This window comes from Chenopodium album, chromosome 12, assembly GCF_948465745.1.
Source record: "Chenopodium album chromosome 12, dcCheAlbu1.1, whole genome shotgun sequence".
Classification (NCBI taxonomy): Eukaryota; Viridiplantae; Streptophyta; class Magnoliopsida; order Caryophyllales; family Amaranthaceae; genus Chenopodium; species Chenopodium album.
This window is the reverse complement of record NC_137845.1, coordinates 37,393,369-37,410,441: the sequence shown is the minus strand read 5'-3', so window position 1 is coordinate 37,410,441 and position 17,073 is coordinate 37,393,369. Positions and strand designations below refer to the sequence as shown.

Here is a 17,073-nt window from a genome sequence, read left to right as displayed (position 1 = left end):
TTTAGTTGTTTTGATACAATTACCTCTCTTTCATTAGCTAAATTCTCTCTTAAGCTTCGACCTCTCTCTTGTTTCTCTCTCTACAACTCTTGGTTAACTTTGGTAACGATTTCTTCCCTTTTAATTTCAGCAATTTAATTGCTTTTGTTCATCATGTTTTGTTTAATTGCTTTGATTAGTTTAGATTTATTTATGTGTGAGTAGATTATTTTCTAGGGTTGTGGGGATCCATAAATAATATGAAGGGGTAATTTATTATTATTGATTGTCAATGCTTGATTAATTTCCTATTGATTGATTTAATGCTATGCAATTAGATTAGGCTTGGTGTAATTGTATGAGTTATGCAATATTGATTCGAGATTCGAAAGAGGAGAATTGATGTTTAGGCTTAGTTTCAATAGGCAAGTTAATTTATAAATGGTTAAGTCAAGATTCGAGAGATGCGATTTAATACCTGTAGATTAATTCTGTGATTATAATACGTAGCGAAAGCCCTTTATGATCTGATTAATTGATGATTTATTATTGTGTTTTACACTGGAATATTATTTATTGGTGAACCTATACCCTATGCTTTTATTATTTGATTTCTCCCTATACTTTAATCTCCTTAGTTTAATTCTTTTCATATCAATAAATTGGTTACTTAAAATTTTAGATTATTTTGATTAATTAGGAATAAATTAACTCGTTTCCCTGTGGTTCGACCCAACTTCCCGATCTACTTACAAAGAACTTAGGTAATTACTTTTGATAAGGTGATACGACTTTAGTATGTCAATGTTTAATGAAAAAAAGTATTAAATATTTAATGAGGGTAAAAAAAAGTAAATACACATTTTTGTACACATTTTCGTACATATTTATGAAGGTATAGTTGGTAGCACACTAAGCCTAAGAATTATCTTCAACTCTTAATAAGGTAGGGATAAACAATTTCTTCGTACATACAATTTTTTTTCTTTTTAAAATAATAATATTAACATTTGAAGTATAAATTTTATTATTAAAAAAAGGCATTACAAGTTTTTTGTTAGAAAAAAACTTTGAATTAGTTGATGATATGTTTAACGAAAAAAAACATTAAATATATTAATGAGACTAAACATATTAATGAGGGTAAAAAAGTAAATACACTTTTGTACATATTTTTTAGGGTATATAGTTGGTAGCACACTATTTCTAAGAGTAATGTTCTACTTTTTATAAGGTAGAGATATAATAACAAATATTAATGGTCAAAGTTGTGCATGTGTTGCGATTGTTATTAAACGAAGGGAGTAGAAAGCTTCGATCTTGTAATCTCAACGCTATAAGTTGTATTCCTCGCTAACTACACCAAACCTTGCCTAGTAGTCTAACACATAATTGGCAAATGAATAGAGGTGTAATCTACCCCTATTCGAAACCAACCTAAACAAAGCTCGATTTACATTTCGACTTGTATAGATATAATATTACAGAATCATTCAAACGTGAAATAGACCTGAACCGACCTAGACACCCGAATTGATAGCTCTACAAATGATCCATACATCCCATATGATTAAATTCCTAACCTAAGCTCACTTAACCCAACCCAAATATCCAAATTGACAGCTTTACAAATGACACATATCCCCATATGCATAAATTTTATAAACACCATACACATATAAAGACATTAAAAAATAAAAAGATAGCGGCGTGGAGCATAATCTTTTTGCTTGTGGATCATGGCAAAGACGAAGTAAAGATTACATAATTACGCACCCTCCCTCCCTCCCTCTCTCTCTATACAACAATAGAAAACTTGTACAACTTACGAAGGCAACAACTTAAAATTCATTCAAATCAAAATACTCTTTCTTTCTTTCCTCTTTCCTTCTTTCCTCTTTCCTCTTTCCTTTCGCCTTTGGTCTTTCTCTTCTATATTCGTGTGAATCAACCAACTAACCCCACAACACCACCCCACAACACATTGAACACAACAACACAACATAACATTTCCTTTCTTTTTATTTCTTTGACAACTCTTTCTTTCTTTATTTCCATCGCCTCTTTCATTCATTCATTCATTCTTCTTACCAACAATTTTTACTCTTCTCCCCTTTTTCTCTCTCCTCTTTTCAACCGCATGCTAACCGTTTGATTCGTTCATCGCTCTACTAAGGTTTGATTCTTTGATGATCATCATCAATCTGATCGTTTTTCTTTTTTTGATTTTATGTACTCAATTTTGTTTATTTTTGTTTGGATTTTAGTGGTTGTTGATTGTTTGTTGTCCGATCATGGATTGTTTGATGTTGTTTGATCTTTATTTGGTTAGTGATTGGTTTTATTTGATTGAATTTAGTGTATTTTTTTTGTTCAATTTTATGGTTTGATAGTTGCTTGGATTGATTGATTGTTTTGTTTGCCAATTTTATGATTTTATTTTTTTGGGTGTTCTGATGATTATGGTTCTTTTTAATTGGCCTTTTAAGCTTAATTTTGTGCTTAAATCAGGAAGAATTTATACCTAACAAAGAGTAACTGTAGAAAGGAATTTATTCTTTGGTGATTCTGTATTTCAGCTATCGGTCAGCTGTAAATACTGATCTTCTGTAGTTTGATCAGGTTAATTAGTAATTTAGCGGGTGATTTTTCGTGGGCTATGATTTGTATGAGGAGATTCTGTAAACTTCTTGGTAGTACGTAGTTATACTCGGCTTCTACTGGCGCAAGATTGATGGTTGAGTGATTTTTGAGAGGTTTTGCAGCTCTTAGATAGTGGGGATAGTAGCAGGATTAGTATTGGGTGATTGTTTTGAATTGTGTAGTAGTTTTATTGTTGTGGAGGATGTAGTGGAGAGTTTCTATTGGGAGGTGGGATTTGCGTTTATATGTTAGGGAGAGAAAGAGGCGAAATTTTTTTGATGGGTAGGAGTGGCATAAGAGATGTAGTGTTAATTTTGACATTTGATTACTATTGAGTAGATCAAATCATTAGCTATCTTGGGCTAATTTTCATCCAATGAAGTGCTTATGTGAAATTAGCTTTTACTTCAATTTGATCCCTCTTGCAGTCTTACCCATCCAAGGTGGGAGCTGCCACAGAGGTACAAATTAGCACTAAGTAGCTACAGAAGGTGTTTAGTTTGCTATTTTTGAGCATTAGATAACTATTAACTAGGCTGGGCCACTTCTTAGCAATGAGTAGTAGGTTTGCTAGTGTTCTATTTATCAAGATATCGTTCACGTACATATCTTTTTTGCATCTGTCTTGTAGTCTTGTCCACCCAAGGTGCAAGCCACCATAGAGGGAGAGATTAGTATTCACAAAAGGTGTTTAGTTGATAGCTTCTAATTTAGTTTGTTTGGGTTGAAGATGTGATTGAATTAACATGCATTGTATATCCTTAATTATTTGGTGTAACATTTTTGTAGTTGCTATTAGAATATATAGTATGCATTGCGGGTATGGATTAATTTGTTTAATATTTTTCTTCGTAATATCTAGAACCTGGCTGGTTTAATGCGTTGGAAAGATGAAATTTTTTTTTGTAATAGTGTCATATTAATATATTAGATATAATATGTTCCTCCAAATTTCTGTAATTAAGTAAATAGGAGATGAGTTTTGTAATTTGAAGACTTTCTTGACTTGTCATAGCTTACACAGATATACCTATTTAGTTGATTTAAGAGGGGTAGCAGAAATTTGAAATTGTCTACGATAAGTTTGGATCGCGAAATAGTAAGTCTGACTACTATGTGCTAATTATCTATTATCTTATTGCAGAGAAGCTATTCCAAATGGACCTTTTACCAATGTTCTAAACATTGGACCCTTACCCCCCAATTCTCATATGATATCCTGAAATCATCTCCTTCGTTTGAGGGATGGGAGATGGTTCAAATTGAAGTTGACACATTCTTAGTGTTGGGGGAAAGAGAGGGGTTTTCCAAAGAATGGCCTCAGGTAGTTGCCGACATCTGTATTAGGTTGGTGGAGTTTAATCTTTCCTTTGGTATGAATCGGAGAGACTTCATTAGTTTGCATTGGGAGGTATTTTTCTGACTGTAGCAATTTCGTTACTGCCAGGGCTATATATGCATTATGCAGATCCTATAGCAAATTTATTTTCCAGTTGTCCTTAGGTTATGATGGTATCTGACTCAGAAGAACCTACACATTGAGCCTTGAGTTGGTGGGATTCTGTATGCAAAGGCCTGTGCACTTAGCACCTAAGATGAGCAATGCATCATTGTCCTGAGAGAAGGAAAGCTAACAACCAGTGTGGAATAAGCAGGAAATTATTCTACTTGTGGTTGCCAAAATTGTGGTGCCCTGTTTGCCGTTTCCCATACATTATTGTTTTCCTATTGAGATTATTTCTCTTGTAGCTATAGGCTTCATGCCTTTATTCTGTACAGCATTACATTTCTGTTATTTGTTTAGATTGTTGCTCTTATAGATGTTGGGCGCTCCCATTTGCTGTACAGAATGACTTATTAATTTGAAAATTAATAAATTGGAGTATTGTAATGCTTTTCCGTGAATAATACCTTCTTTTCCGCATATGTTTCTTTTTGCAATTTTGACTTCTTGTTCCTTTCTGTTAGTGAGATGATTACACAGTGATTAGTATTCCTGTCAGATTTCTTATCCATGACAGATTAATGTAAAAGTCATAAGTGACATGGATAGTTATTGGTCTAAATTTTTTGGTTTAATCTTTGGTTGTGAAGCCCCAATTGTAAACAGAAACCTAAAGTAAAATTATGTAAAGATGTCCAATCTATCAAGACCTCTTCTTTTGGACCTTATGTTTGTAAGTTAAATTTGCATTTAGTTACCTGTGAACATATTAAATGGTTCTGGTATAGGACAATGCATATTTACTTGGTGGTTATAATTTTATTTTTCTTAAATTGACATAAGTTAGATTGCATGTCTAGTAAAGAAAGATATGAGATTACTGTTCCTCCCACCCCCCCCCCCCCCCCCAACACCCAAAATAAAAAAATAAAAAAAAAAAAAAGAAAAGAAAAAGAAATGAAAAAAAGGGGGAAAAAAAGTGAAGAAGTTTCTTCTTTTCTTCTGAGAAATTCTTTTGGGGTGGGGAGGTGTCAAATAAGGTGAAAGAGAACTTGCTACGAGCTTGAGAGGCATAATTGGTTGTTAAATATGGGGCTGTCGAAAGTGAAGAAGTTGAGACGTATATCTTGAAACTGAAAAATGAAACTTCTGTTGTTGATTGACGTCTTAACATACTAGTACTGTAGGTAATTATTGCAAAAGCACCTTATGAATCATCCTTGTGCAAGAGTGTAAGACTATGAGGTAAGAGAAACAACATTGTTGGTTTTGGTTATTGGGAATCTTGTGCACAACTTATGATGGAATTGATACTTGCATAATAATTCATATCTGTAAAAGAAATCATTGATCTATCATCTGTTTGCATGAGCACATGTGGTATGCCAAGTTTGTAGGGCTCTGATTTTAGAGATTGCTGCATAACGTCTGCATCATGAAGCTTTGCATAAGCATGTGTATCTGCTATGGAGATCATTTCACATTACTTCCCTTAGAGTTTAGACAGATACAGCCACGTTTAATCTAAATATGATTTGCATGAAAGCCATCAATCTATATAGAAACCAACAGAATGTGTGAATTAAGAAAGAAAGAAAGCTGATGGTCAATGTCAGAGTTAGTTATGCTCCAGTGGTGAATGTACACAATACTGTTTAGTTTAGAAAGGAGATGAAACTTGTAGAAGTGACTCCAGCAAAATAACCAATGTCACTCTCTCAAGTGAATTGTCTGGCCTTTCTAGGGAAAGGGGAAAGAGGGAAGAGGGAAGGAGGAGTTAGAAGCATATAGTCTTATATAAACTAATGAATTGTCTTATAAAAGTTCATAATAGCTCAACGAATACAAAATAGCAATGATTATATAAATATCGTAGATATATATGTTTTCTGCAGCTAGTTTGGATTTGGAAGAGCATGAGGAATTACTAGAGCAGGTGAGTTCTTTTCTCTTTGTTTAACATCGAATTTTCTGTTAATAAAGCCATATAATTCTTCTGAAAGTTGGGTTTGATAATATATTGTAATTATGTATATATATATGTATTTTATATCATAAATTTTCACGTAGGGAGTATGTATGTTTTTGTTTGGTGAATCTTATTATGATTATTTCTTGTCCATGAATTAAGTTTATGAAAATACAGCACCATCATGGGTAATCTATTTTTGGTTGAGCTTCAGAGTATTTCTAAGTTCTGTTCAAGTTCAAAAGAAATCTTTTAAGTTTTCCATTGACCTTATTTTTTGGTGAGTGAACTTTATGTCCAAGAATTTTAGTTGCTTCAATTTTAGCGACTTAGTATTTCTTCATTCATTTCCATAATCAAAAGTTTTTTTTATCTTTTATTTTTATTTTATTTTTTTAATTTTTAAAATAATAATTTTTTTTATGAGGTTGGTTGATTTCTTGATAATTTGTGTGATACAATAGACTATCACTAAAAGTTTACAGCCTATTTTGCAGAGTTTGAAAACTCTTTCACTAATATCCGAAGAGGTTATACTTCTTATTGGCTTGCTGAATGTTTAGTGGACAAAAAAAATATCAAAATAGAATTTCTACATTTTCCCAATGAAATATTTCTTATAGTGTTATTAACTCTGATTCGAGTTTAGAATTTGTCTTTAGTAACCTAATTTTAGGTCAGGTAATCTGTAGTCAGGAATACTTGCTGACAACTGTCTGAATATGCTGCTTTCAAATGATATTCAAATTAAACAGAAAATCAACTGTCATTTAATTTAATTGCAGCACAAGGTATAATTGCTTCATATGGTGTTGCACCTATATATCCGAAGCAAAGATGGACAAAATTGACTAGTTATGTATATGTATAGTTTGTGAGTAAAAGAAATTCGAACACCAATATTTAGGTTTTATGAATAAATCTTGCCAACAAATAAGTCATTGGTCCCACTTGTGGCTAGAATTTTTATGCTTTGGATTTTGGTTATTAGATGTATTATTAGATTGTTGGTTGGAGTTGCACTCTCTTTAAAACGAGATTGTGGTTCAAGCATTAGGTTTCTTATTATAAGCAGACAATGCCAAGATGTCGTGAATGATGTGCCAATTCATTTGGAAAGTAAACAGTTGTTATGAGTTTTATGTGGGAAGTTTTTACCAAGGACAATGTCTTTTGATGTATTAGCATCTCTTATCAATTTTCACAGTTTCTTTTTTTTTTTTTTTTTTTTTTTATGTTGACCCTTTTTTTAATTATTTTATTTTATTTTATTTTGTTCAAAGTTGTCTCTCTGTCAAACATTTTTCACATACTTTTCTTGTCTCTATATCCGTTAGTCATCGATATTTGACATCTATATTGCCAAAATTTCAGGTTAGCAGATCCATTTTTCAAATTATCTTTTTATGTTTCTCATCTTTAACTTTGCTTGTTATTGTGATTGTACTAGCATTTATGACAGCTTTTTCCTCAACGTTTTCGTGTTGTTTGTCTTTTTAGATCTTTAATGAAATTACCCAGAGTCGGCTCCACAATCTTTTTATAATTTATTTTCTTCTTATTATTTATATATATTCCTATCCCTAAAATTATTCTAAGAGGGTCTTAGTTCTGCGGCTTTTGCGTCGTTATTGGCTCTTATGAGTTGACTAGGAATCAGTCCTGACTGCATTAAGGTTCAACCTGGCTGCCACCATGGTCCTGTTTGCTGGATATGCAGCTTTTTATGATAGTACGCATCTAATTATCCTAGATTTAATCATTAAACTTGGACTGTTGTGAACTCTTATAGGATTTCATTGAAGAGATGGGATGAGAAGAGAGATGGACGGAAAGGTGGAGTTAAGGGACATACAATGACGAGTAGCCCAAGGGAAGAGGGAGCAAAAATGAAAAGATGAGACGATTTTTTATAATCCTTTTGCCCCAATTATTTTATCCCATAGCCATTTGTTGAGGATTTTATACAAGTGAGAAAGTAAAGAGATAAAAATTGGTGGGTGAGTGTGGGTCACAACTCAAGAAAAAAAGTAGAGAGAGAATATTTCTTAAAAGGAAATGAGACAAGTAAATCAGGAATTCAGGATACACCGATTAGGTAATTGGTGCAAGTAGTTTGAAAAGGAGGTAGTAGTTTTTTGTTTTTTTTTTTTTTTTTTCCCTCTCATAGTTTAATTCAAAATAAAAATTTTAAGCATGATAATTAATGAATTGAATATTTGGGATTCACTGATAATGTTCTTGAGATCTTTTTATTTTTACATTTTATAGAAAATTTGCATCTACTTAATACTTAATAGTAGCTGAAACACCTGAAATTATTTGAAACTTTAGGATCTATGGTAAATCATTTGAACTGTATCACTTAGAAAGCTAAATGTAGAGGTAGAGGTAGAGGTAGAGGTAGAGATAATAATGTAGAGTTGTAATAAAAATAATTTCAAATATATGGGCAAAAATGACATGTAAAGCAGAAAAAACCCCAATTAGTATTGAACGGCTAGAATAAAAAAGACTCGAAAGCAGAACCTTTAGCAAAAGTATATGTTACATTCAAGCCTATTTTTTATGAGTGACAAAGTATAAAAATAGGATTTTATACGAGTCTTTTCAAGTAAAAAAAAAAAACAAAACTTTAGAAGGCTCTTCCCATGAGAAGATTTTCTTAATTCGTATTATTTTCAATAATTGATTTTTTTTTTTTGGATTGATGGGTGTGACCTCACACTGTAGTCTTTTGAAGTAATTGGTCTTATCCTACTGTTTTGTGCTGAAATATCCTGAGAAAAGATTATTATACTGTATGCCTGCAGATTTTGATCCTTTTTGGAGATATGCCTGATACTGGTCTAGCATTTCTTGTTAGAAATTCTTCTGTTCTCTTATGCTTCCAGGTGATTGAGAAAATTTTAAATGTTCAATTTTAATGAGGAATTAGCTGCAGCGTAATGTCTCTGCATTTCTTTAACGATCATGAAGTAGATGAATTGCTGAGTGTGATGCCTTGACAACTGTCTTCAAATAGCCTTGTGTAATTTTGGAGCATTGTGTTTCTGCTCAAGTACATGTTATTATATGTCTATGCTTTGAGGACATGTTTTTTATTGTTGGATCATCTGTGTCATCTTAGAGGAATACACATGGTGGTCTTTTCAGAAGCAAGAGAGTTATCCTGGTGGCCCTATTGTTGGGGTTTACAGCAAACATTGTTTTGCTGAATGTTGTTTTATAGGAGGGCCAGGTGTTGGGCCAGGTGTTGAACTAATTTTTTCAGGGTATTGAATTATTGGGGTTTTTTTTTTCTTTTTTTTTGGTTAAATATATGGGGTTGGTCCCTCGTCATATATCTACTAATAATGAGCAATAGCATGACAAACTTACATGTGGCATTATTAGATTTAGCACAATATTTTGTTAGAAAGCATTTAGGAAGCTGATTGTTCCAATCATTCTTTTCTTAACGTTAATTTAATTTTTACTCATCATAACATACAACAAACAAGCTGAAGACACTCTCTTTTTTACGAAATTATATAAAAATATTTGCAACGAGATGATGATGCCTTTTTTCTGTAATTGTATTAAGAACTCATGTAACCCATCATTTTTCTGATTGTTTGCCATTTATCTTTTTTACTTCTGTTTCGATGCTGCTATCCTTTTTCTTCCTTTGTTGATGCATGGGTTTGTTTGTAAGGCTGAATTACTTGGCGTTGTAGTCAAGTTACAAGCAACTTGTGGGTACTGAGATTTTATGTAAAATTGCTTGTAGAATCTCTTGGGGTTGAATTTAATATGAATTTAGTAGTGTGCATCTAGTTTCTGATCCTGAGTGTACAGTTTTGTTTATGTAGATTGACTTGGTGAATTTGCAATATCGCACTGTTTTTTTAAATGTAATGTTGCTAATGACTTAGTTGTCTCATATTTTCTTGTAAATTACTGGACTTTGTTGCTTTAGCTTTCTTGCACATTTAGTCTTATGAAACTGCTGTTAAAACAAGTTTTAGCTTGTGAAAGTATAAAACTACTGAAACTGTTCTTGATTCTTCTTGCACGACTACATGTATTCAAATCCTTCTGAAAGCTAACAGTAGTATGTGTGTATGTACCTCTTGCAACCCCCCCCCCCCCCCTTCTCTGGTCATTGCTATTCTTATATTACAACGTCTTCATTTTTTGAATTGGCTTATTTCTTATACATATAAGAATGCATTGTCTCTGGACCTTTTCTCTAGATCTTTTAGTTAGCATGTGTATCTTCTATCTTCCTTCATAAAATTATATATAATCATGAAAGGGTAGGTCTATGTTGTGCTGGTTATAGTCAATACTAACACATAATTGCTTGATGTAGGCGATCTAAGATGAACTTTGCTCCTTGACATGTGTGGGGAATTATAGATGACTATTGGTGATTAAATGATCCTCTAATCCTCTGCCATGCTATTAGTTTGAGCTTGTACAGTTCCTTAGTGGGCACATAATAGTTGGGAATTTTCTTTTGTCTGAATGATTTCTGACTTACATTTTAAAAAACCATTTCTGACTTGTATATGCTTCCCTGACTCATGAAATTGCTAACATCCCAAAAAAAAAATTAATTCCTTGTTTAAAGTGTTAATTCTTAGGTTGGCAGAGATCAGCATTGATTTTTCAGTTACATATTCTAGTGTCCTTTTTTACTTAAGGTTTGCCCCTTCCCTGCCATTCTCTAATGTTCTCAAGTCACCCTGTGTATTTTGACTCGGTATGTTCTTCAATGTTAGTCTGATTGCACTAGCTGATTACATGTACACTGTAAAGACAGTGCTGACTGTTAAGTGTTTGAATGACTGAACAAGTCATCTGATACATTGTAAAAGGTAAACCAAAGTAGAAGTACAAACCTATTTTTCTGTTAATATTATAGGTCTAGTACTTGTTTAACTGTTGTGAGTTATAACAATACCGTCTTTTCTACTATTTGTAAATGCTTGTGGTCAAGCTTGTTAAATGCTTACTGCTCTCTTCAACTCTAAATTGGTCAATGGAATCTCCATAACTTACTTGCCTATATGTGTATCAGTCTGCATATATATAATGGTACATTGTACTTACGTACTGGCATGAAAAGGGTAGCTTTGGTTGCCAAATACTTCCATAGAGGTAATCTATGCAAGGGTATAGTTTCCTCTGAAAAAAAAAATAAAAAAATTTAAGACTTTTATTAGTGTTTTTGTTTAAGAATGGAGTGTGGAGATGAATAGTGTTGCATTGTCTGTATTACACAGCCTCGTTGTACACTTATCATTTGGCGGAAAAAATAAACATCCTCAGACCTCTACATGATTTGGGTGTACCTTATGAAGACTCATTTCCTTTTATTTTATTTTTTTACACACTTGAACTATGGCTGAACTATGGCAATTCTTTGTTCTTTCTCTTTTTCTATTACACATTATGATCATGGATATTATATCAGTTGATCTAAGTTTATAGAGTTGCTGAACTTATTGTTGTCCATTTCCTTTACCTGAATCTATGCAACCTCTTTGGGTTATAATTGGCTGGTTGATTTGGTTGGGTAATGATTCCACTTTTCAGATTTGAGATTCAGAATGAATTCATTTTTGTGTAATTTAGTATTCTTTGATTGCTAGAATATGTCAATGCTGATCTTTTAGCAATATGAAAACAACAATGTTGTCCAAAATATCCGAAGCTGGGTTCATCTCAATATATATACTTATATCATGTAGCTTAATGTGCATTTGAATGATCAGATTCCTAATATTCGGTATCTTTCTTCTGGTGCAGGCTGTATTTTTTTTATATTCATGTAGCTTAATGTGCATTTGAATGATCAGATTCCTAATATTCGGTATCTTTCTTCTGGTGCAGGCTGTATTTTTTCTGATTGGGTCTTAGGCTAAATCCCTGCTGTACTTGATGTGATTATGGCACACAGACACATATACAATACATCACAAATATTTGAGGCTGATACCGATCAACCCTGGAATCTTACTGAAGATCCGTATCTTCACTTTGGTAATCAGATACAACCTCCGTTTTTTTTAGTTGACACCGTTTGACTTTTACACTATTCACACACTACACTTTGACTCGATTTTGTGATTTATAGATACAATATAATATAATCATGTGGTATCTTGTTTGAATCGTATCGATGTATATTTTATTAATATCCATTTTCTATAATTTTACAATGTTGATAATTAGAGATATTAAGCTTTAAAAACATGCGTTGGCAAGCGTGATAATAGAAATGTGTCAGCTAAATAAAAATGGAGGTAGTATAATTTTGTTCACATTTTCATATATTGTTTTTTTATTAGATTATATTTTTCCAGCTACGTATGCTATTGCATTATTGGTAGATGTATTAATTAATTTTACCGTTTTAAGTTATGGGTAAAATTTTATTGAGGCATCTGCTTAGGATGGTTATTGTTGCGAGTTTTCTGACATCGTAATTCGTAATGCATTTACTGTGAGCATGGATTAATTCTTCTTATTATATTTCCATTATATTCTACTAGTTTCACGTTCAAAGTCGGTGGTATACTTCAAGAGATGACCTGATCATATTTCTGTTCTAATTGCCTTCGGACTAAAAATTGATGATTTTATCATTGTTTTTTCAAAGATCATGCACACTTATTCTGGGGTTATTTATCTTTATTTTTTGTCAATTTGAAGTTTTGGTGCAAAATGGAGATTTGCGGGGGGCAGTAGTGGTCGTATGTTCTTTGTGTCTGGTTATGTTTTTTGATCTTGTTTTTAGCCTTTTCTCATCCTGTCAAAAGTTGCATTCTGTACTGCTATCAACTAAATACCATTTACATTATATTGCAGCTAGAACTAGTTCTGCAGAAAATGCCCCAATATTTCATCCCATGGAGAATGGACCTGTAGACCGAGTTCATTATGTTTCTCCGTGGAATCCTGCTACAAGATTAAGTGGATACTCTTCATCAAGCCAGATGGTGAATGCACCCCATTATCAACCTGATTCTTCTGACCCTTCTTGTGATACTATGCATCCATCTGCTGGTGGAAATGCCTTCATGGTTCCTGAAAATCATGTTCATCATGCATCTTCCTCAAATTATGGAGTTGAAAACAACTTTTTTGATCTTTCAATGAGCAATGGAAGGGGTCCATACAAAAGGAAAAGCCCTGGGATCCCTGCTATGACTGAAAGGGGAAGCACAAGCAGATATTATTGTGCTGGAAGTTCATCTGATGTGTCATCATCATCAGATTTGCGTCAGGAAAAATCGACTGTGGATGCTCAGCATAATCACTGGGAATCACTGGCTGTTCCTACCAGTTACAGAACCAATCAACTTTCAATTGGAAATGAAACCTCTATGAGGAATGTGAGAAGCCGATCCACATTGGACTTGGAGTCAGATGTTTATAGGACCCATCTCCCAACTAATTATCCTCACCATCCCAGTTCAAGTAGACTTCCAATTGACCACCCTGGCATAGTTGATTCAAATCCAAACCCTAGTGTTCCTTTACCAGAATGGACCCCTATTCATGTATCTGGTGCTCCTCATGGAAGGACTATAAGTAGTTTGAGTCATGAGGGTAATCACTTCTTTCCTGGAAGCAGCATAGCAAACTCTTCTGGAGATATGCCTGGATATCACCATGAACATATTGCCAGCAGAAATTCTCTATCACAAAATTTGCATCCTACTCCATCGCATACAAGGGGAGTTCGAAGTAGCTATTCACACAGGTCCACTCCTAATGGCAGAGTTTCAATGGGCAATATGCGTGTGACCCATGTGGCTCCTCCTGATGAAGGTCTTCATTTGATGGGAGAGGCTCACTCTGCAAGACATCCAAGACAATTTGGTCCTGTAGGATGGCGCAATGGTGACAGGAGTGGTAGATCTAGGCTTTCTTCAGAGAGATACCGTTTGCTTTCTGAGGATGCTGGCGTCCATGATCGCCTGACACCTGAGGTATACAAACTTTTTAATTTTGTTGTCAGCTTTTTATGTTATGTCATTTTATTGTGTGTGTGTGTGTAGTTTCATTTCATTGGTAAGATTTATTGTTCATTTCTAAGGCCAGTCTGAGCCCATAACTTACCTTTCCTCAACTTTAATGGGCTGAATCCCTCAGATTGGATTTAGCCGCTTGCACTAAAACTCAGACCTGTTGTACACCCTTCTCACGCAGCTGGCTGGCTGCTTCTCTATCATCATTGTGCTTATTTGCATTAGAGCACAAGATCTATATTTGCTACATGGAATTATCACTTTTGGTTCATGTAGCCGACCCCACTTACGGGATTAAGGCTTTGATTGATTGATTGATGGTAGGTGTAAGTGGAAGCAAATGCTGATGCTCACTTAAAATTGTCATTTGGCTTAATCTAAAACATTCAATATTTCTGAATTAAATATTTGCTTGTTCTCACATATATAGTTACGCCCTCCGTTTTTAATTACTTGCTCCACTTTCCATTTCCAGCCGTTTTTAATTACTTGTTCCATTTTCCTTATTTGGGAAGATTTTACAATATTTAATTCATTTCTCTCAACTAGTGGACCCGACATAAATCATATTTTATTAATTTCATATTCTTATTCCAATTCTCTCAACTACTTTTGCTTTTTACAATTTTTTTATTCTTCCACCAACCTTACTACCTCCATATTTTATTACTTCTCCAATTTCTTCTAAAACTCCGCGCATGGAGAAATGGAGCAAGTAACTAAAACACGGGGGGAGTATAAAAGTGACCAAATAGCCCTGCGCTCTCTCCTCACCTGGTCATGCAACAGTGCAACCTGGTTGCAGCAACTGCCTCTGCACCAGAAGTGTCTACCTATTTCTCCTGTGGAAATATCTGCAATGGATATCTTTATGGTCCTTTGGGTGTATTTCTTGGCCATTTTGAGTAACCTAGATGAGGCTCCAGTGCACCCTTTCTCCATTGTTTTACTCGACTAAGATAGAACATAGAGAAGTGAGATCATGATCTTTGTCAATAAGATGATCCGTCATTTCTGTTTTGTCCCTTCTCTTTGATACTTGCTAGAACAGTTGCATCAATTCAAATCGAAACCAAATTCGAACTAGCATCACACAACCTCGTCCATCTTCTAGTTTATGCAGTACTATAATTCGAAAGTCATAAAATGTGAGTGATGAAATGTAATCCTACTAGAGTGAAGAAATAACAGGGGAATATGAAGAAAGTTCATTAAAGTATAGTCATATTCTCTAAAATTGATCTTTCATTAGAAAGAGATACTCATTTTCATTTTGTTAGGGTTGTGATGTGAGCAAAATCATTTGCTCATTACATTGAGGCAAATAACCTAGACTGGCTGATCATGTTGGAGACTTGGAGTTATATAAATACACGCTCGTTCCAGCATCCTCTCGGGGTGCTTAATTATGCTCAATCCCCATGGGTGTCTTTAGTGCTTGTATGCATGGGTTGTGACCGTTTAGTGTGATAAAGGGGGGCACTCTGCAGACATATCTTCTTAAGTCCGTGAGTTTCTGTTGTAATGATTATAATAATGTTATGTGATTGATCTTTTTATATCTTTATGCATGTAAGTTTCTGATTGACTCTGCTGTTTTGGATTTAATTTATTTTTTAGGGTCTGATGGTTGTTGACCGTTCTTCGCTATATGGTTCAAGGAGTTTCATGGATCAACATCGAGACATGAGACTAGATGTAGACAACATGAGCTATGAGGTTTGTGTAATTAAATTCGATTTATGTATATCTCTCTGGCTTTTATTAATTGTATATCTCTTAACATTTTATGATGAACAGGAATTGCTTGCACTTGGAGAGAGGATTGGAAGTGTCAACACTGGGTTACGTGAAGATCAATTGCCCAAGTGTGTGACAGAAACTGTATACTGTTCATCAGATCAGGTGCAGGAAGAAGGAAGATGTGTAATATGCCTGGTATGTTCTATCCCACGAACCTTTCGCTTTTTGTGAAATGCTGACATGCCATTGTGTGCTATATTACTAGGGTGTATTTATGATGGTCTTTAGAGACTGAAATAGAGCCTTAAGCTGCAATATTTTAAAGCTGGACATGAGAATAAAAACAGATTTAGTTGCTGCTAAAATCAAACTATAAAGTATTTGCCTTTGGTCTATCCCTTTGCTTCCACCATTGAAGGGTGGTAAAGAATCTTGACCATATAGATAACATTGTCAGACAGAATCTTTGGCAATTGAAATCAGTAAGAGAGGATGATCATGGACAAGTTCAACCACTTATTCTTCAGGAATAAAATATATTTTGAAACTAAGCATGTCTTTGGCGATTGGAATTCAAGTGAGAGGATGATTTCATGGGGAAAAAAAAAAAAAAAAATTACCACGTTCTGGCCTAAGTTCGAAAACAGTGCAAGCTTTTGCCCCTCCTGTGGTCCTGAGCAAGCATTTCACCCAGAATAGAGATCTCAGTGGAAAACAACAAAAGCAAACATGAGTAGTAGAAGGCAAAGTTTGGAGATGTGACAGTTATTATAGATGGAATTCTATAGTTGAACTCTTGCTGTTTTTTTTTACCCTGTCCAGCCCATTTTTGTTTTTGAAATTCTTACTTTTGTTAACAAAGCAGTTACCTTGTTTTGGCAGGAGGAATACAGGCATATGGACGATGTTGGAACCCTTAAAGCTTGCGGACACGATTATCATGTCAGCTGCATCAAGAAATGGTTATCTATGAAGAACGCATGTCCAATTTGCAAGGGCCCAGCTTTGCCAGAAAATGCAGCAGATAAATAAGATCGAGCTGCATGGTAGAGTTTGACATTACTCCATTCTTTGTAAATATGTTACACATGTAACAGTGGTAACTTTCCTCAAATGAAGGAATTTCATGTAGTTATATTAAGGTTATGCTTAGTGGATTGATCAAGAACAGAAAAAAATAAGTTTATTTTAGTGTTTAATGTTAATCTTTTCTGTTGGGACTAATCTATATTTGCTGATAATAATAGTCATTCTGTTTATAAATTCAA

The 17,073-nt window shown here is 34.0% G+C and overlaps 1 protein-coding gene across 2 annotated transcripts; it reads left to right on the top strand.

Annotated features, from left to right (window-relative positions):
- Nucleotides 1–1,795: 1,795 nt before the first annotated feature.
- On the top strand, nucleotides 1,796–17,073 carry LOC145570503 (uncharacterized). Of its 2 annotated transcripts, XM_081629620.1 has the most exons (6): nucleotides 1,837–2,155; nucleotides 11,919–12,068; nucleotides 12,897–14,023; nucleotides 15,683–15,781; nucleotides 15,863–16,000; nucleotides 16,688–17,073. In XM_081629620.1, exons 2-6 carry the CDS (start codon nucleotides 11,975–11,977, stop codon nucleotides 16,835–16,837), a joined length of 1,608 nt encoding a protein of 535 aa, XP_081485746.1. In that variant the 5' UTR covers nucleotides 1,837–2,155; nucleotides 11,919–11,974; the 3' UTR covers nucleotides 16,838–17,073. The 2 variants fall into 2 exon arrangements, 1 of the variants encoding a protein (XP_081485746.1); XR_014096478.1 differs by lacking the exons at nucleotides 11,919–12,068; nucleotides 12,897–14,023; nucleotides 15,683–15,781; nucleotides 15,863–16,000; nucleotides 16,688–17,073 and adding an exon at nucleotides 3,767–4,532 and having other exon boundaries at nucleotides 1,796–2,155.

What these genes read in the sequence shown, in the direction of transcription:
- LOC145570503 (XM_081629620.1), top strand. Translation starts at nt 11,975, where the DNA reads ATGGCACACAGACACATATACAATACATCACAAATATTTGAGGCTGAT. An exon ending in TAGACAACATGAGCTATGAG is followed by an intron (nt 15,782 to 15,862) that starts GTTTGTGTAATT and finishes TATGATGAACAG; the next exon opens with GAATTGCTTGCACTTGGAGA. An exon ending in GAAGATGTGTAATATGCCTG is followed by an intron (nt 16,001 to 16,687) that starts GTATGTTCTATC and finishes TTGTTTTGGCAG; the next exon opens with GAGGAATACAGGCATATGGA.